The sequence below is a fragment of the Neomonachus schauinslandi genome, chromosome 16 (genome assembly GCF_002201575.2).
Source record: "Neomonachus schauinslandi chromosome 16, ASM220157v2, whole genome shotgun sequence".
NCBI lineage: Eukaryota > Metazoa > Chordata > Mammalia > Carnivora > Phocidae > Neomonachus > Neomonachus schauinslandi.
In genome coordinates, this window is record NC_058418.1 from 15,231,336 (window position 1) to 15,253,171 (window position 21,836).

General features: G+C 39.3%; 1 protein-coding gene across 2 annotated transcripts in view; it reads right to left on the reverse strand.

Annotated features, from left to right (window-relative positions):
* LOC110590109 (zinc finger protein 14 homolog) overlaps positions 1-21,836 on the reverse strand; it is a 525,303-nt gene that overhangs the window by 199,397 nt on the left and 304,070 nt on the right. Inside the window, exons 1-4 of one of the 2 annotated variants that reach the window (XM_021700789.2) lie at positions 17,450-17,483; positions 17,276-17,328; positions 9,941-10,067; positions 9,545-9,640 (exon numbers count right to left, since the gene is read on the reverse strand). The exons of the other annotated variant lie outside the window; for it this stretch is intronic. Coding sequence (XP_021556464.2) covers positions 9,545-9,640; positions 9,941-10,067; positions 17,276-17,328; positions 17,450-17,483 — 310 coding nt within the window. Of the gene's footprint in view, positions 1-9,544; positions 9,641-9,940; positions 10,068-17,275; positions 17,329-17,449; positions 17,484-21,836 lie in introns of those variants that run through there. 2 annotated transcript variants of the gene reach the window in all.

The window sequence follows — 21,836 nt, forward strand, 5'->3', positions numbered from 1 at the left end:
TACCCTAATGAAATGTAGGTAGAGGAATTACCTGACAGAGAATTTTAAATAACCATCATAAAAATGCTCAATGAGCTCAGGAGAACAATGCATGAGGAAAGTGAGAATTCCAACCATGAGACAGAAAATTTAGGAAAAAAAAAAAAAGAAATCTTGGAGCTGATGAATGCAATAACCGAACTGAAAATTTCAATAAATGGATTCAACATTCAACAGACTAGAGCAAGGAGAAGAAAGAATCAGTGAACTCAAAGACAGGTCTTTTGAAATTACCCAATCAAAGGAACAAAAAGAAAAGAGAATAAAAAAGAGTGAAGAAAGCTTAAGGTTCTTATGAGATACCACGGGATGGTCCAATATACACGTTATGGGAGTTAGAGGTAGAAGACAGAAAGAACAAGAAAACTTACTCAAATTAGTAATGGATGAAAACTCCCCAAATCTGGGTAAGGAAACGGCTGTCCAGACTCAGGAAGCCAAAGTATTCCAAAAAAGATGTACACAAAGAAATCCACACTGAGACATCATTAGAATGTCTTTGTCAATAGTCAAAGGCAAAGAGGGCTGATTGTCTGGCTCAGCTGGAAGAGTGTGCAGCTCTTGATCTTGGGGTTGTGAGTTTAAGACCCATGTTGGGGGTAGAGATTACTAAAAAAATAAATAAAAACTTCAAAGGAAAAGAGAATTTTGAAAGCATCAAGAGATGACAAATTGTCATGTACTAGGGAACCCCCACAGGACTATGAACAGATTATTCAGCAAAATTTTGAAGGCTGGAAGGGAGCATGATGATATATTCCAAGTGGTGAAAGAAAAAAACTTGCCACTCAAGAACATTATACCCAGAAAAGCTGTTCTTCATGAACAAAGGAGAGAGACTTTTCCCACACAAACAAAACCTGAGGGAGTTTCATCACCACTAGACCTGCCTAAAGAAAGTTTTTCAACCTAAAACGAAAGGGTGATAAACAGCAACATAAGGGAATAAAAAAAGTATAAAATCCTGTTTGCAAAGGCAAATATATAGACAAACACAGAATACTGTAATACTGTAACACTGGAGGGTAAATTACTTTTAATTCTAGTATAAAAGTGAAAAGGCAAAAGGATTATAAATAACTACACATAAAAATACGTTAATGGATACACTATGAATAGATTAAATTACAGCATCAGTAACAATATATGGGGGAATAAGAAGTGCTTTTGTATGTGACTGAAATTAAGTTCTCAGCTTAAAACATATTGTTACAAGATATTTTATGAAAGCCCCAGGATATCCACAAAGAAAATACTTATAGAGATTATAAAAAAGAAAAATAGAAAGGATTCAAAGCATATCAATACAAAAAAAAATCAAAGAAACAAAAAGGAAGAAAAGAAAAAAGGACAAAAGAACTACAAGAACAGAAAAAAACAGGGGCGCCTGGGTGGCTCAGTCGTTAAGCGTCTGCCTTCGGCTTGGGTCATGATCCCAGGGTCCTGGGATCGAGCCCCGCATCGGGCTCCCTGCTCAGCGGGAAGCCTGCTTCTCCCTCTCCCACTCCCCCTGCTTGTGTTCCCTCTCTCGCTGTATCTCTCTCTGTCAAATAAATAAATAAAATCTTAAAAAAAAAAAAGAACAGAAAAACGACAAATAGCAACAGTAAATCCTTTCCTATCAATAGTAACTTTAAACGTAAGTGGATTAAACTTCCCAAAGTGGCTGAATGGATAAAACAAGATCCAACTATATGCCATCCTCAAGAGACCCACTTTAGATTTAAGGACACACATATCGGCTAAAAGTGAAGAGATGGAAAAAGATATTCCATGTAAATGGTAACCTAAAGACAGCTAGGGTGGCTATACTTATATCTGACAAAACAGGCTTTAAGTAAAAAACAGTCACAAGAGATGCAGAAGGACATTATATAATGATAAAAAGGTCAACTCACCAGGAAGATACAGCAATTATAAATATATACACACCCAACATCAGAGCACTTACATATATAAAGCAAACACTGACAAAACTAAAGTGAGACAGACAAAAATAATTGGACACTTCAGTGGCCTACTCACAGTAATAGATAAAACCACCAGACAGAAAATGAACAGTGACTTGAATACTACCATAGATCAAATGGACCTAACAGACCTATATAGAACATTTCACTCAGTAGTAGCAGGATACATTCTTATCAAGCACACATGGAATATTCTCCAGAACAGATCATATATTAGGTCACAAAACAAGTCTTTCAAGAAATTTATTAAGAAGAATGAAATCATACCACGTATTTTTTCTGACCACAGTGAATGAAACTAGAAATCAACAGCAGAATGAAAACTGGAAAATTCACAAATATGTTGAAATTAAACAATACACTCTTGAATAAGCAATTGGTCAAAAAGAAATAGAGAAATTAGAAATAGAATTAGAAAATATCTTGAGACAAATAAAACGTATTTATGAGATGAAGAAAAAGCAGTACAAAGAGGGAAGTTCCTACATTAAAAAAGAAGAAAAATCACAAATATATGACCTTACACCTCAAGAAACAAACTAAACCCAAAGTTGGCATAAGGAAGGAAATAATAAAGATTAGAGCAGATATAAACAAAATAGAATAGAAAAATAACAGGAAAAAATCAATGAAACTCACAGTTGGTTTACTGAAAAAAATAAAATTGATAAACTTTTAGTTAGAGTAAGAAAAAAAGAGGAAACTCAAAATAAAAAATGAAGAGACACTATAACTGATGTTACAGAAATGAAGAGGATCATCAAGAGGCTAGTATGAACAATTATACACCATGAAAGTGGATAACCTGGAAGAAATAGATAAAGTCCTAGAAATATGTAACCTACCAAGGCTGAATCACGAAGAAACAGGAAGTCTGAATAGACTATAACCTAGTAAGGACATTAACTCACAATAAAAAATCTCTCAACATGGGACGCCTGGGTGGGTCAGTCAGTTAATCATCTGCCTTCGGCTCCGGTCATGATCCTGGGGTCCTGGGATTGAGCCCCATGTCAGGCTCCCTGCTCAGCTGGGAGTCTGCTTCTCCCTCTGCCTCCCCCCATGCTCTCTCTCTCAAATAAATAAATAAAATCTTAAAAAAAAAACACAAAAACTCTCAATAAAGAAAAGCCCAGGACCAGATGGCTTCATTGGTGAAGTCTACCAAACATTCAAATAATAATACTGCCAATCTGGGGGTGGAAGAGGGTTGCTAATCCTAAAACTCTTCCAAAAAACTGAAAAGAAGGGAACACGTTCAAACTCATTACCCTCATGCCAAAGCCAAAGACACCATAAAAAAGAAAGCAACAGGCCAATTCCGTAATGAATATTGATGCAAAACTCTCCACAAAATACTAGTAAACCAAATTCAACAGCACATTAAAAGGATCATATACCATGACCAAATGGAATTTATCCCTGGGATGCAAAGATAATCCAATATACAAAAATCAATTAATGTGATACACCACATTAAGAGAATGAAAGATTGGAGCACCTGGATGGCTCAGTAGGTTAAGTGTCTAACTTTGGTTCAGGTCATGATCTCAGGGTCCTGGGATCGAGCCCCATGTTCAGCCCCACGCTCAGTGGGGAGTCTGCTTTCTCTCTCCCTCTCCCTCCACTTGTGCTCTCTCTTTCTCTCTCAAATAAATAAAAAATCTTGTGAGAAAGGAGTCCATCAAAATCCTAAAGGAGAACACAGGCAGCAACCTCTTTGACCTCAGCCGAAGCAACTTCTTCCTAGAAACATCACCAAAGGCAAGGGAAGCAAGGGCAAAAATGAACTATTGGGACTTCATCAAGATAAAAAGCTTTTGCAAAGCAAAGCAAACAGTCAACAAAACCAAAAGGCAACCGACAGACTGGGAGAAGATATTTGCAAATGACATATCAGATAAAGGACTGGTATCCAAAATCTATAAAGAACTCATCAAACTCAACACCCAAAGAACAAAGAATCCAATCAAGAAATGGGCAGAAGACATGAGCAGACATTTTTCCAAAGAAGACATCCAAATGGCCAACAGACACGTGAAAAAGTGCTCAACATCGCTCGACATCAGGGAAATCCAAATCAAAACCTCAATGAGATACCACCTCACACCAGTCATAATGGCTAAAATTAACAACTCAGGAAACGACAGATGTTGGCGGGGATGCGGAGAAAGGGGAACCCTCCTACACTGTTGGTGGGAATGCAAGCTGGTGCAGCCACTCTGGAAAACAATATGGAGGTTCCTCAAAAAGTTGAAAATAGAGCTACCATATGATCCAGCAATTGCACTACTGGGTATTTACCCCAAAGATACAAAAGTAGGGATCCAAAAGGGTACGTGCACCCCGATGTTTATAGCAGCAATGTCCACAATAGCCAAACTGTGGAAAGAGCCAAGATGTCCATCGACAGATGAATGCATAAAGAAGATGTGGTATATATATACAATGGAATATTATGCAGCCATCAAAAGGAATGAGATCTTGCCATTTGCAACGACGTGGATGGAACTGGAGGGTATTATGTTCAGCGAAATAAGTCAAACAGAGAAAGACATGTATCATATGACCTCACTGACATGAGGAATTCTTAATCACAGGAAACAAACTGAGGGTTGCTGGAGTGGGGGGTGGGGTGGGAGGGATGGGGTGACTGGGTGATAGACACTGGGGAGGGTATGTGCTCTGGTAAGCACTGTGAATTGTGCAAAACTATTGAATCTCAGATCTGTACCTCTGAAACAAATAATGCAATATATGTTAAGAAAAAAAAAGAAGAAGAAGAAGAAGAAGGTAGCAGGAGGGGAAGAATGAAGGGGGTGAAATCGGAGGGGTAGACGAACCATGAGAGACGATGGACTCTGAAAAACAAACTGAGGGTTCTAGAGGGGAGGGGGGTGGGAGGATGGGTTAGCCTGGTGATGGGTATTGAGGAGGGCACATTCTGCATGGAGCACTGGGTGTTATGCACAAACAATGAATCATGGAACACTACATCTAAAACTAATGATGTAATGTATGGGGATTAACATAAGAATAAAAAAAATTTTTTTAAATAAATAAATAAATAAAAAATCTTAAAAAAAAGAGAATGAAGGATAAAAATTATATGATCATCTCAACAGATGCAGAAAAAGCATTTGATAAAATTCAACACCTTTTCATGATGAAAAGCTCTCAACAAACTAATAACATGGATATTACCTCAACATAATAAAGGCCACATATAAAAAGCCCACAGCTAATATCATACTCGATGAAAAACTCAAAGCTTTCCCTCTAAGATCATGAAGGAAAAATGCCCACTCTTGCCACTTCTACATCTGGTATACAGAAAACTCTAAAGACTTCATGTAAAAACTGTTAGAACTTACAAACCATTAAATTAGGTTTTCAGTTTGCAGTTGCAGAATACAAAATCAATATACAAAAATTAGTTGTGTTTCTTTACACTAACAATAACCTGAAAAAGAAATTAGAAAAACAATCCCATTTATAATAGCATCAAAAGGAAAATTTTTGTATTTTTTGTATCCACAAAATACCTAGGAAAACACATAACCAACTAGGTAAGAGACTTGTACAGTGAAAACTGCAAAACACTGATGGAAGAAATTAAAGATACACAAGATGATGGAAAGATATTCTGTGCTCATGGATTAGAAGAATATTGTAAAAATGTCCATATTCCCAAAACAATCTACTGATTCAATGCAATCCCTATCAAAATCCCAATGGCATTTTCTATAGAAATAGAAAAAACAATCCAATGAGCCAAAATAATCTTTAGAAAGTACAACAAAGCTGGAGGCTTCACATTTCCTGATCCCAAAATATATCATAAAGCTGCAGTAATTAAAACAGATTGGTGGGCGCCTGGGTGGCTCAGTTGGTTAAGCGACTGCCTTCAGCTCAGGTCATGATCCCAGAGTCCTGGATTGAGTCCCGCATCGGGCTCCCCGCTCTGCGGGGAGCCTGCTTCTCCCTCTCCCACTCCCCCTGCTTGTGTTCCCTCTCTCGCTGTGTCTCTCTTTGTCAAATAAATAAATAAAATCTTAAAAAAAAAAAAACAACAGAATGGTACTGGGGGCCTGGGTGGCTCAGTCGTTAAGCATCTGCCTTCGGCTCAGGTCATGATCCCAGGGTCCTGGGATCAAGCCCCGCATCGGGCTCCCTGCTCCACGGGAAGCCTGCTTCTCCCTCTCCCTCTCCCTCTGCTTGTGTTCCCTCTCTTGCTGTGTCTCTCTTTGTCAAATAAATAAATAAAATCTTTAAAAAAAAAAAAAAAAACCAGAATGGTACTAGCATAAAGACATACATATAAGTCAATAGAACAGAAGAAAACAAATAAATTCACGTATACACAGTCAATTAATATGCAACAAAGGTGCCAAGACTATAACAGAGAAGGGAAAGTCTGTTTAACAAACGATGACGGGAAAACTGAACATCCACGTGCAAAAGAAAGAAATTTGACCCTTATCTTATACCATACAGAAAAATTACCTCAAAATGCATTAAAGACTTAAACATGAGACCTGACTGTAAAGCTTCACATAGGGGAAAAGTTTCGTGACACTGGTCTTAGTGATGATTTCAGGATATGACACCAAAAGCAAAACAGACATACAGGACTACATCAAATTTAAAAGCTTATGCACAGTAAAGGAAACAAAAGAGTGAAAAGGCAACTTATGGAACAGGAGAAAATATTTGCCAACCATGTATCTGATAGTGGTTAATTTCTAAAATATGTAAGCAAAAGAACTAATAACCTGATTAAAAAATGAATAAGAATGTGAGTAGACGTTTTTCCAAAGAAAATGTACAAATGACCAAGAAGTATGAAAAATGCTCAAAATCTCTAATCATTACAGAAACATAAATCAAAACCATGAAGAAACATTGCCTATTGCTTTTAGGATGGCTGTCATTAAAACAAACAAACAAAAAAGACAAGTAACAGGGGCGCCTGGGTGGCTCAGTCGTTAAGCATCTGCCTTCGGCTCAGGTTCTGATCCCAGGGTCCTGGGATCGAGTCCCGCATCGGGCTCCCTGCTCCGCAGGAAGCCTGCTTCTCCCTCTCCCACTCTCCCTGCTTGTGTTCCCTCTCTCGCGCTCTCTCTCTCTGTCAAATAAATAAATGAAATCTTTAAAAAAAAGAAAAAAAAGACCAGTAACAAATGTTGGTGAGGATGCAAAGAAATTGGAACTCTTGGGGCACCTGGGTGGCTCAGATGGTTTGTCTGCCTTCAGCTCCGGTCATGATCCCAGGGTCCTGGGATGGAGCCCCATGTCAGGCTTCCAGCTCGGCAGGGAGTCTGCTTCTCCCTCTCCCCCGCTTGTGCTCTCTGTCTCTCTCTCTCTCAAATAAATAAACAAAATCTTAAAAAAAAAAAAAAAAAAAAAGGGGGGCGCCTGGGTGGCTCAGTCGGTTAAGCGGCTGCCTTCGGCTCAGGTCATGATCCCAGGGTCCTGGGATCGAGCCCCACGTCAGGCTCCCTGCTTAGTGGAGTGTCTGCTTCTCCCTCTGCCTGCTTCTCTGCCTACCTGTGCTCTCTCTCTCTCTGTCAAATAAATAAATAAAATCTTTAATAAATAAATAAATAAATAAATAGAAAGAAAGAAAGATAGATATTGGAACTCCTGTACACTACTGGCGGAAATGCAAAATGGTGCAGCCATGGAAAACAGTATGGAGAGGTTCCTAAAAAATTAACAACAGAAGTATCTTATGATCCATGAATCCCACTTCTCGGTATTTATCCAAAAGAATTGAAATCAGGATCTTGAAGAGATATTAGCACTCATTTGTTCCCTGCAGTACTACTCATAATAGTCAAGATATGAAAACAACCCAAATTCACAGATGGATGAGTCTGTGGATAAAGAAAATGTGGTATATACTTAGAATGGAATACTATTCAGCCTTAAAAAAGGAAATCCTACCATATGTGATAACATGGATGAAACTTGAAGACACTAACCTACATGAAATAAGCCAGTTACAGGACAAATACAGCATTATTTGACTTATATGAGATATCTAAAAAGAGCAAAACTCATAGAAGCAAGAGTAGTCACCAAAGGCTGGGGTTATAGGGAAACGAGCAGTTGCTAATCAACTAGTATAAAGCTTTAATTATGCAAGGCAAATAAGTGCTAGAGATCTGCTATACAATACTGTGCCTAAAGTTAACAATATTGTAGTATACACTTAAAAATCTCTTGAGGGTAGATCTCATGTTAAATGATCTTATCACACTTAAATTTTTTTTAAAGATGTTATTTATTTGAAAGAGAGAGGGACAATGAGTATGAGCAGGGGGGAGGGGCAGAAGGAGAAGCAGACTCCCCACCGAGCAGGGAGCTGGACATGAGGCTTGATCCCAGGATCCTGAGATCATGACCTGAGCCAAAGGCAGATGCTCAACCAACTGAGCCATCCAGGTGCCCCTCACAATTAAATTTAAAAAGCAAGAAAGAATAAAAAGCAGTTGTAAGAATTTACACGCTACCAGCAGCTTGAGGGTGCTGCTCCACATTCTCATTTATTCTTTCTAATGTCAGACTTAAATTTTTGCCCACGTTACAGGTGACATAATGGTATCCCACTGCATTTTCAATTTGTATTTCCCTGATAACTAATAAAATTAAACTCTTTTTTCACATGTTAAAAAAAAGCTAATAGTATTTCTCTGTACCAACAATACCAATTAGAAAACTGTAGATGCTCACAATAGCAACACAATCTACTTGAAAAATCTAGAAAGTAACTACACAAAGAATAAAAAATTGCTATGGAGAGTAACAGTTATAACACACATCCTGGGTTAAGTATAGTTTTGGTTCTGGTTTGTGCAAGGCTGGTAAGTTATAGTGATTAGGAATCTGATTTTGTGGTAATTTCTATAGGGATAATAGAAATCTGTTCCAGTTATCTGGGGATCCCTTCATTCTCTGTTAAGTGAGATGACAGAGAATCTGGATTGTTATCTTCCCTGTGGGTCTGTTTATAATATTTTGTGCCTCCTGGAAAGGAAAAAAAATCTTGGGAGATCTGCATTGGTGAGTTCTTTAGTTCTTTGTTTATTCTATCTTATGGCTAAATTGTAAAACTAAAGTTGTACCTACAGTTGAGAAAAGCTTTTTTTGTTGTTTTATCTTGAAGCTTTTTTTTTGAGATGTAACTGACAAAAAAACTTTTACCTAATAATAGGGTGTGAAATATTTTCCTACTTCCAGAAAGTATTAATAAACTTAATTATGAAGGGTCATAACTTAAAGGAGCTCACACCAAAAGCACATGCAACCAAAGAAAAAATAGATAAACTGGATCTCGTCAAAATTAAAAACTTGTGCTTCAAAGGACAAAATCAAGAGAGTGAAAACACACCTACTAAATGAGAGAAAATACTCACAAATCATAAAGTTGATAAGACTTGTATCTAGAATATATAATTAACTCAGAAATTCAATAATAAAAAGACAACCCAATTAAAAATGGACAAAATCATTACCTATCATCTCCTCACCTGAACAAAGGCCTCTTGTCAGCTCTCTTTCAACCATCCAGGGTTCTTTTCCTTGTTCCAATAAGGAAATCACAGCTGGCTTAGAATTGGAAAGTCCTGATCACAAAAAAAAGACATGGACATTGTTACGCTGTGGGTGTCCCAGAAATCAGATCTAGTCCCTTGGTGACCAAGAAAATGATGCCACTATAGGAAGGACCAGAGAAAAGATGAAGATGAAGCTTCAACCCACTGGAGCTGCTCATTTCATACACGTCCATTCTGTTCCAACTCAAACCATTCCTTGAGGAACAGGGAGCAGAAATTTAGCTGGTTACTTGAAACAAATAATTCATAATGGAGAAAGGAGACATTCCCAAGGGTAGACTCTGAATTTTGGGGGATAGTTATCCTTACCCACTGAAACCAGGTTGCTGAAATTCTCCAACATCACTTCTTTGTATAAATTCATCTGGCCCGAGTCCAGGCATTCCCATTCCTCCTGAGAGAAGTTTATAGATACATCCCTGAACATCATTGACCCCTGAAACAACAAACATGCTTTCACAGTGGAAGAAGATTAAAAAAAAAAAAAAAAAAGATGGTAGTAGAGATGGTGGTAGAGCTTATTAAGCAAATTGAAGGGGCTGGAACTCTATTATATTAGTAGAAGACATATCTTTTGTGTACAGAGGGATACATCAAGGAACATGCAAGTAAACATTTCCTATGTCATAAAATAGCAAGCATACAGCTCAATGCTCCATGCCTGGCTATAGTGAAATGTGCATATATGTGAATCTTTCCCCGTTCCTATATTTTCCTTTTAAGACCCAGAAGAGAGAACAATGTGATGTACTTTAAAAAAACATATTATGGGGGGGGGGGGCGCCTGGGTGGCTCAGTCATTAAGCGTCTGCCTTCGGCTTGGGTCATGGTCCCAGGGTCCTGGGATCAGGCCCCACATCGGGCTCCTGGCTCGGCAAGGGCCCTGCTTCTCCCTCTCCCACTCCCCCTGCTTGCGTTCCCTCTCTCGCTATGTCTCTGTCAAATAAATGAATAAAATCTTTAAAAAAAAAAAAATCTTATCGGGGGGCGCCTGGGTGGCTCAGTCTTTAAGCATCTGCCTTCGGCTCAGGTCATGATCCCAGGGTCCTGGGATTGAGCCCCACATCGGGCTCCTTGCTCGGCAGGCAGCCTGCTTCTCGGTCTCCTACTCACCCTGCTTGTGTTCCCTCTCTGTCAAATAAATAAATAAAATCTTATAAAAAAAATCTTATTATACATTTTGGAGTAAAATTTCAGAGTATTAAGGAAAAATAGAACTTTCAAAAAGCTTCCAGGAAGAAAACATGGATCATATAAAAATTTTCAGGAATTAAAATCTCAGTGGACTTTTCAACAGCACCACTTGAAGTAAGAAAAAAAAAGTGATTCCCTTAATATTACAAAGGAAAATTAATTCTGGCCTAGCATATCTTAAAAAAAATAGCAATGTAGGAATATGAATTAGAAATATAGGAAAAAAGGGGCACCTGGGTAGCTCAGTCGGTTAGGTATCTACCTTCAGCTCAGGTCATGATCTCAGGGTCCTGGGATCGAGGCCCACATCGAATGCCCTGCTCAGTGGGGAGTCTGCTTCTCCCTCTTCCTCTCCCTCTGCCTCTAACCCCACTCGTGCTTTCTCTCAAATAAATAAAACCTTAAAAAAAAAAAAAAGAAATATAGGAAAAAGGGCACCTGGCTGGCTCAGTCAGTGTGGAATGAGCACTTCTTGATCTCAGGGTTGTGAATTTGAGCCCCACATTGGCTGTAGAGATTACTTAAAAATTAAATTAAAAAAAAATAAAAAGAAATATAGGAAAAGTGCCAAGAGAAACTGAAAAAAATTTGAGGGTAGCCACCTAGGGGAGTGGGATTAGGTACTGGGACAAAGCCCCGCCATTTTTCATTAAGTCTTCTAAAATTTCTTGAATTTTTTAAATACAGAATTGGTTAAACATTAATTTAAAATATCACCATCGGGGTGCCTGAATGGTACAGTCAGTTAAGTCAGTTAACTCTTGGTTTTGGCTCAGGTCATGATCTTGGGGTTGTGAGACAGAGCCCCATGCTGGGCTCCTTGTGCAGCACGGAGTCTGCTTCAGATCCTCTCTCCCTCTCCCTCTGTCCCTCCTGCTCGTGCTCTCTCTCTCTCTCTCAAATAAATACATAAATCTTTGAAAAATAAATAAGTAAAATATCACCATCTTAGACAAGAGTATAACTTAAATTTCTTGAAAATTACAGTTCTCTTATGACTGTTATAAGAATTATTCCCTATTAACATAAATTCTTTAACTTTTATAATTTTACTGGTGGCAGAATTTTCCACAATATAAACATTACTGAAAAAAAAAAACCCTTTCAAAATCTTAAAAAAAAAAAAAAAAGGGTGGGGGGCGCATGGGTGGCTCAGGTAGTTAAGCATCTGCCTTCGTCTTGGGTCATGATCCCAGGGTTCTGGGATCGAGCCCCGCATTGGGCTCCCTGCTCAGCGGGGAGCCTGCTTCTCCCTCTCCCTCTGCCTCTCCCCTGCTCATGCTCTCTCTCTCTCTATCCCTGTCTCACATGAATAAATAAAATCTTAAAAAAAAAAAAAAAACAAAACACCTTTCACTTCAGCCATTTTGTTAGGCAAAATCCTTAAGATCCTTTCCAGATATGGTCTTCCCTCTCATACCTTTCCCTATGCAGCTCTACCATTTTGCTGTTCCTGAATTGCATTCTTTATAGTAAAACTGTGATCAGATATGTAGTACTTTCCTGAGGTCTATGAATCATTCTAAATCAATTACTGTACCCGAGTGGGGATCATGGGAATGCCTCAATTTGTGGTCTGCTGGGCAGAAGTGCAGGGCCATGGGGCTACCCAAGGCTTGGAGCTGCTGTATGAAATAGGGCAGTCTTGTAAGGCTAAGCCCCTAAACCTGTGGGGCTCTGTGTTAACTCTGGGTAATTAGTGTCAGAATTGAATTGTAGGGACACTCAGTTGGTGTCCAAAAATTGGTTGTTGAAAGATGACACACACTGTCCATCCCATAGAAAAAATTAGGTTATTTCTTCATCTTAGACTCCAAGGTCCAAAGTAGTATAATGAAATTGTTTAGGAAAATTTTTGCTGTGTTTTCTGGAGTTTAGAGGGAACAGAAACTGGTATCCAGTCCCCTTTTTGAACCAGATGTGGACCCAATGGAGGGACAATGTGATTCCCAACAAAGCAGTAGAGCACAGAATCCCCAGTGTAAGACAGGTATCATAAGTAGACATTTCAGGGGCACCTGGGTGGCTCTTGATTTCAGCTCAGGTCATGGTCTCAGGGTCGTGGAATTGAACCCTGCATCAGGCTCTGTGCTCAGCATCAAGTCAGCTTGTCCCACTCCCTCTGTTCTTCCCTCTATCTCTAAAATAAATAAATAAAGTCTTTAAAAAAATAAGTAGCCATCTCAAGGAGATGTGTTGCCCATATCACAGGGAAGTACAAGTAGAGGTTTCCAGCAGGGACTTCTCTGAGAATCCTACAAAAGGACTCCATAAGAAAATGAGTCAGTGTTGAACATCCATAAAAGCAAGAGAAACCAAGACCAAAACAACAGCACCAGTCAAGGAAGACTTTTCTCCTTACGTCCTCTTTCCTACCTGCTGCAACCTCATAGGAGCCACAGCCTATTGGGTGGAAGAAAAGAAATTTAGGCTAAAGAAACGAAGAAGTTTAGTGTATCTCCCTTTTCACACTGTAAGTTTCTAGCTTACAGCAAGCCTGAGCTCAAAGAAAAGACTTTTTTTTTTAGATTTTATTCATTTATTTGATAGAGAGAGAGAGACAGCGAGAGAGGGAACACAAGCAGGGGAAGTGGGAGAGGCAGAAGCAGGCTCCCTGCCGAGCAGGGACCCCGACATGGGACTCCATCCCAGGACCCTGGGATCATGACCTGAGCCAAAGGCAGATGCTTAACGACTGAGCCACCCAGGTGCCCCTCAAAGAAAAGACTTTAAATGAAGCTTACATATTATTAACACAACTGGAGATTAGTAAAATGAGACTGACCTTATCACTGAAAATAACCAAAGGATACCAAAGAGTGATCAAAACAATTATAGAGACTGCACAAGTTTTTATTCAGGGCAACAAAAAAATTAGCCCATAGAGAGAGCTGAAGTAGAAATTACAAAAGAAATTTTATCTTGTTTGCTTCCTATGGAGTCCTATTTATTTCAAAGTGCTAGTTATAAGTTGATTTGGTTTTCCAGGTACACATTCATATCATCTGCAAAATGATTATCTTATATCCTCTTTTCTAATTTTTAAACCTAAGTGCTTTGTTAGTGTCTAAGTGCTTTGGTTAATACCAACGCAACAATGTTAAATAACACTGGTGATGGTGTATATTCTTGTCTTTTTACTGACTTTACTAGGAATGCTTCAAATATTTCCTCATTAAACATTAGGTTAAAAAACGGGCAGGGGGGCGGTGCCGGGCTGGCTCAGTCGGTAGAGCATGAAACTCCTTTTTTTTTTTTAAAGATTTTATTTATTTATTTGACAGAGAGAGACACAGTGAGAGAAGGAACACAAGCAGGGGGAGTGGGAGAGGGATAGGCAGGCTTCCCGCAGAGTAGGGAGCCCGATGTGGGGCTCGATCCCAGGACCCTGTGATCATGACCTGAGCCGAAGGCAGACGCTCAACGACTGAGCCACCCAGGCGCCCCTACAGCATGAAACTCTTGATCTCGGGGTTTGCAGGTTCAAGCCCTATGTTAGATGTAGAGATTACTTAAAAACAAAATCTTAAAAAAAAAAACCCAAACATCTGATTAGCTTCTGAGAAAAAAATTCAATGCATTTCTTTTATCTTCTATTATATTACACTAAACCCCTAGCATTATTCCCGTTAATATTGGGCAACAATCTTCACTACAGAAATGGCAAGTGTAATTAGAGGCTGATGGGAGAGGAGAACCAGATACTCTGGGTTTTGGGACAGGAGAATGGATTGGAAATACTCCGCCATCTTCTAAAAAAACTCAGATAGAAAGGTCTTAAGCTGAATAGATTTGGGGTGACTGATTCTTAATGTGATTTCCTCTGCCTTATTCTCTCTCTCTCCTCTCCCTTCTCAGGCTCTAATTAAACATAGATTAGAATTTCTTATCATTACCCTTTTTTGTCTCTTAATCTTTTTGGTTTTTAGAGTTGATACACTAGGTGGGTCTACTCTCAATTTTTTAAATGTGGGTATTTGGTACAGAGGCAAAGGAAATCTTTGAAGATGGCTGAGGAATTCCCTAAACTAATAAAAAACACCTATCTACAAATTCAAAAAACTCTACAAATCCCAAGAAGATAAAATTTTTAAAAGACACACTTAGACATATTATACTAAAATTACAGAAAACCAAAAACTGGGAGAAAATCTTAAAAACAGCCACAGGAAAAAAAGCCAAAATACCTTTAAAGGAGAGCGAAGCTAGAATCAAGACTGTGATACTGTTATAGAACAACAGAACAAAGAGCTCATAAACATACCCACGTACATACAGACACTGGATTTATATATATTTGGATATATATGAAATGGGAACAGAGCGGACTAATATATGGTACTGAGAAAGCTAGGGAGGAATTCATAAGTGGGAAAAACCTTGGGCCCCACTTTACATCATACACAAAAGCCAGTTAGTTAGAGGTGGATTAAATATATAAATGGGAAAGGCAAAAACTTTTCTATTTTAAGATTTTATTTTTAAGTAATCTCCACACCCAATGTGGGGCTTGAACTCATAACCCTGAGATCAAAAGTCACATGCTCCACCAAATGGGCCAGCCAGAACCCCAAAAAGCAAAACTTACAGCTTTACGCATAAATATAGAAGAATATTTGTATAACCTTGGGACAGGAAAGGATTTTTTTTTAAAGATTTTATTTATTTATTTGAGAGAGAGTGCGCATGAGCAGGGGGAGGAGCAGAGGGAGAGGGAGAAGCAGACTCCCCACTGAGCAGGGAACCCGACATGGGGCTTGATCTCAGGGTCCTGGGATCAAGTCCCGCATCAGGCTCCCTGCTCCTTGGGAGCCTGCTTCTCCCTCTGCCCCTCTCTCTCTCTCTCTCTCTGTCTCTCATGAATAAATAAATAAAACTTTAAAAATAAATAAATAAAATTTATTAAAAAAAAAAACAAAAACAAAAGAAATACAAAAAGCACCAACCATAAAGAAAAAAAATAACTGATAACTTTGTGTTAAAGTTAGGATTTCTATTCATAAAACTACCTTAAAGGAAATGATATAACAATCTAAACAGTAGAAAAATATCAATGAAGGATCCATATCCAGATTATATAAAGAACTATGAATCAACAAGAGATAATCCAGGGGCAATAAGGTAGAAGATTTGAACAGGCAGGTCACAAAAGAAGAAACCCTAATAACCAATAAATATATGAAATTGTGTTCAATCTCATTATTAATCATGAAGTCCAATTTCAAACCTGTGTGTGTGTGTGTGTGTGTTTGTATAAATAAATATTTAAAGATTTCAAAGTCTGACACAACTGACTTGAAAAAAAGGAGAGAACATAACTCATTCATACAAAGAAATATGTATCTTTTTTTAATTTTTATTTATTTGAGAGAGAGAGAGAGAATGAAAGAGAGAGAGAGCATGAGAGAGGGGAGGGGCAGAGGGAGAAGCCGACTCCCCGCTGAGCAGGAAGCCCAATGTGGGACTCGATCCTGGGACTCCAGGATCATGACCTGAGCTGAAGGCAGTCGCTTAACCAACTAAGCCAGCCAGGCACCCCAAGAAATACGTATCTTTGAAAAATGGTATCTACAAAGACCATTTGACAACACAGGAGAACAATACTTTTTAGTGAAAATGTAGGACATAATATGATAAATGAGGTATAATTTGATTTTGGAAAAATATTAAAAATTAATCAAGGGGCGCCTCGTGGCTCAGTCGGTTAAGTGTGTGCCTTCGGCTCAGGTCATAATCCTATGGTCCTGGGATCAAGCCCTGCATTGGGCTCCCTGCTCAGCAGGGGAGCCTGCTTCTCCCTCTCCCTCTGTCCCTGCTTTGTGTGCTCTCTCTCTCTCACTCTTTCTCTCAAATAATCTTTAAAAAAAAAAACTAATCAAAATATTAACATTAGTTATTTTTGAGTGATCACATTTTATTTTTTCTTGGTAATTCTGTTTCTGAAATCTCTAAAATAATCGTGATTTTTATTTTATTTTATTTATTTTATTTAGTGTTGTTGTGTTATGTGTTGTGTTATGTGTTGTGCATGTTATGTGTTGTGTATGTTATGATGTGTTATGTTGTTTATGTTATGTTATGTTATGTTACATAGACTCCATGCCCAGCACAGAGCCCAATGTGGGGCTTGAACTCAGGACCCTGAGATCAAGACCTGAGCCTAGATCAAGAGTCAGTCCCTTAACTGACTGGGCCACTCAGGCGCCCCATGGTTTTATTTTAAAATCCTAATATTGCATTTAAAAGAAGAAAACTCAACAAACAGAAGTGGAGCCATTTTCCAAATAAGTGAACAATAGGTATATGGGTCCTGTTGGGCTTTAAAACCAGCCAGGCAGGACTACCCTTCCCTCTAATAGGGAAATTATAAGGACCTACAATTAAATGGCATATCTTTATTAGGCATTTAACTCTCAGAAGAAAGAAAGCAAAGAGAAAACCCCAACACACCTTGGACATTGCTTGTAGAAGTTCATTGTGCATTCTTTCCTTCTCTTCTGCACCTGGAGAAGGGCGGAAATGGGGAGAGGAAAGAGTAATTGCAAAACACCATGTTTTCCTTCCCCCCCCAAACTGGTCTGGTCAGAAGTCACCTCCAGTCCCAATCCCAGTCCCAGCCCCCACCACACCAGGGAATGGAGATCAGAGAATGGGGCATCCTGCCTAATCCGTGTGTCAGGAAAAAGCTGAAGCCACTGCTGTCAAGGGACTATAATCTGACCAAATTTCCCAGAGGTTCCCTGGGGACAAAGTTCTGGAGTTACAATCTTACATATGACAGGAACCCCATACCCAGACACATAGTGCCCCATACCTTGAGCACGGTCATACTGAAACCAATGCGACAAGCACTCCACACGGGCACACATAGAACTACACAGTTATAATCACATACCCACCACCGAACACATACAGTTAGTTACTCTCGTATAGTCGCAGGTACCCCCCCCAGTGTTGCGGGGTCACAACAGCCATAGGGACACACGCAGTCACAACCCCACAATGATAGGCAACCGATATCCGCACACAGGTCTCAATGTCACAGTCTCTCTCACACACAATCTCACAACCTCCCCTTTACAAGCCGCTCCGCCCGCACCGGCCGGATGACCCAGCTCGATACCTATCTCCGCGCTCCCCGATTTACACCTTTCGGGTCTCCCGGCATCGCAACGTGCACAACTGAGCCGGTTCCCCCGGGACCGACGGACTCTAACCTCACGGATCTAACGGTCCCGCCAGGCGTGACGAAACGTTCGCGTTCCTGCGAGAAGAGCGACGGGCCACCGAGCCCTCTGGGAAATGTGGTCCAGAGAGGCACCCGCGTAATTCTTCTCAGAGTCCTGGCTGGACCCTCCCGAAACGACTGTAACTGCAATTCTCAGCGTCTAGCCAGGTCCCAGGGTTGCGAGGCACGGTAGGTTGGCACCTACCAGCCGGGCCTTCGGCGCGGGACTGACGCAGCCCCTTCCCCACACAGGAAACGCAGACAGCTTTCTGGCCGGAAGTTGAATCGGGCCGCGAAGCCTTCTGGGCGGTGTTGTTGTGCTCAGGAACGTCCGTTGGGAGGCGGGCGCGAAAGGATGGTTCGGTGTTACCGGCCCCTGGCCTGGGTCTTTCTGTAGGTCGCCTTCACCCATTCTCCCAGAAACCGCGCGCTGAATGCGCATTCGGGCGTTTCCGGCAGGTGACGCTACCGCGTCCCAGCAGCGGGGTATGGGGGAGGGGCTTGAGCTGTGTGGGCTGCACGGTCGCGCGGCTGATGGGGCGGAGCCTCTGAGGAGGCCCGAAGAGTCTGGAGTGGCCGCGGTGTAAAATGCTTAGGGTGGGAATAAGCTGCTGGAGAGTGGTTGGAATTGTTGGACCAAAAAGCTGGGGTGGGAGTCAGTGTGTGTGTGACAGTAGTGATGTGCGTGATTGCGTGTGAGGGTGATAGACTAATTGTGATGGGCTGTGTCATTGTGTGTGTGCTGTGTGTTGTGTTACGGTGATGTCTGGTTGCGTGTGGTTGTATGGTGTTTGTGTGGTTGTGAAAGTTCTGTGGTTAGGTATTTGTAATATGTGTAGTGGTTCTTGTCTTGAGTTGACTTCTGTATAGTGTTTGTCATACTTGATAACTGCTTGGAAAAAAAAAATCTGTATAAAATTTTGCTTTTTTGTTTTAAGCAGTCCTCCCTGCCCTTTGGCCACTCCTTAGTCTCCTTTGCTTCCTTTTTTTACCCCTAGAAGTTCTTGGTTCTCTTCTGTTGCTTTCCAGTTTTCCTGTCGATCTTTTCCGGATTCATTATCTCAACATCATATGGCACACATCTTTTATCATATGTATTACTTAGCTATTGCCAGGATAGTAATGCTGCCTAACAAACCACCCCTAAGTCAGTGGCATATAACAGCAAGCATTTATTCTCATGTTCACCTGTTCCCTGGTTCTCTGTTCAGCTTATTTAGGCTGGGGTTGACTGAGTAGCTAGCCTGCAGGATGGATTTAGATCTGCTCCTCCACAGGTGTTCTTTCTGCTGCTCAGGCTAAGAAGACAGTGGTTACCAGGACCTGTTCTCATCATGGATCACCAGAGCACAAGACAGACCATACAAACACCTTAAAAACCTCTGCTCCTCAGTATACTAATAATACATTACCCAACGCAAGCCACATGGCTAAGCTTAATGTTAATTACACCCAAGTGGGAGGACAAGGCAAAGTTAATGGCAAAGAGTGTGACTAAGAGTTTAGAGGGGAGTGAAGAATTGGGACCAAGATTTCAATCTACCACATTAGGAAACATGCCTCTTTACCCTGGTGAACACCTTTTGGTCCAAGTTCTCTTTTGTCTGATAATATTCCTTTTCAGGGTTTGTTATTGTTTTATCCAGGAATTTCATTTTCCAACCCCTTCTTTTTATGTTTTTATGCTTCAGGTCTCTTGTAAAGAGTATATTGCTGGGCTTTTTACCCTTTTATCCTGTTTGAATGTTATTTTAATAGGTGAGTTTAATTCATTTACATTTATTGGGATTGCTGATATAAATTTGTTTTCTATTTACTGTGGCTTTTTTATTGTGCAGATTTAGCTTATTCCCCTTTCTCCACTGCTTTGGTTTCTGTTCTTTTCCTTGAATTTTTAACATGCATACTTAATAAAACCCCAACACTTGAACTCCAAACTACCCACCTATTTCTATGTTATTCTTGTCTAATATATTACTTTCTTCTGATTTTAAATTTCCCAAATTAGTAGAATTCATTTGTTAAGTGTATATATATATATGTATATATATATATGCATCTTTTGTACATACATAAATGTGTATGTGTCTTTTTATACATGTGTATATATGTTATATGTATATATACTTTTTAATTGTGATAAAATAGAGATCATGTACAACATAAAATTTACCATCTTAATATCTGCACCCCCATTTTCATTGCAGCATTATTTACAATAGCCAGAATAGGGAAACATTCATCAACAGATGAATGGATAAAGAAAATGTGGTATTATATGTACAATGGAATATTATTCAAAGAAGGAAAGCCTGCCATTTGTGACAACATGGGTGAACCTGAAGAACATTATGCTATGTGAAATAAGCTAGTCACAGAACAAATACTACATGATTCAATTTGTATGATGTATATAAAATAGATTCAAGAAGCACAAGAATAGAATAATGATTGCCAGAGCCTGGGAGTCGAGGGAAATGGGAAATTGTTTTTCCATGGGTACAAAGTTTATGTTATGCAAGATGAGTAAGCTCTAGGATCTATACAACACAGAACCTATATTAATAATACAGTATTATGCACTTTGTTAAGAGTATAGATCTTGTGTTAATTGTTCTTACCAAAGAAATAAAACACAAAAGAACACAAGGAAATTTTGGGGGGTGATGGATATGTTTAGTACCTTGGTTATGGAATTGGTATCATGAATATATGCGTATGCCCAAACTCATCAGGATGTATACATTAAATGTGTGCAATTTTTTGGTACATTTATTATACCTTGATAAAGCTAAAAGCACAAAAACATTTAACATTTTAATTATTTTTAAGTGTGGAGTTCAGTGGCATTATATTCATATTGCTATATAACTGTCACTACCATCTAGCCATAGAACTCTTTTCATCTTGCAAAACAGAAACTTTGTACCCATTAAACAATAACTCCCCATTCCTTGGATCTCCCAGTCCCAGCAGCTTCCATTCTACTTTATGTCTATATGAATTTGACTACTCTACATACCTCATATAAGTTGGATCACACAGTGTTTGTGGGTTTTTTGTGACTGGTTTATTTAACTTAGCATAAGGTCTGCAAGGTTCATTCATGTTAAAGCACATGTCAGAATTTCCTTCCTTTTTAAGGCTAAATAGTATTTCATTGTATGTATACGCCACATTTTGTTTATCCATTTATCTGTCAATGTACACTGGGTTGCTTCTACCTTTTGACTATTGCAGATAATGCTGCTATAAATATGGGCATACAGATATTTGTTCAAGTCCCTGCTTTCAGTTCTTTTGGGTATGTACCCAGAAGTGGAATTTTTGGATCATATGGTAATTCTGTTTTTCATTTTTTGACTGCCATACTGTTTTCCATAGTGGCTATATCATTTTAATCAACATATTTTTTTGAGCACCTACCATCAATGGCAAAGAGAGATTTAAAAAATACCTGTTTTTATGACGTTTATATGAGGGGGTACACAGACAATATGTATGGTAAATAAATTATATAGTTTGTTAGTGATAATTACCATAGAGGAAAAAAACAGAAATTCTGTGAGGGATATTAGGAATATCTCAAAATTTATTACAATTGAATATTTCTGTTTTATTCTATCATACAGTGAAAGTATTAGTCTATTCTCTTGTATATTATTTTTTTTTACTCTTTACCTAGTAAAGCCTCAAAGCAGATGATAAGTTAATATTTCTTAACTTAGCCATTTTATTCATCCAGTATCATTGTGATGGGAGTATAATTCTCACTTCAGATGA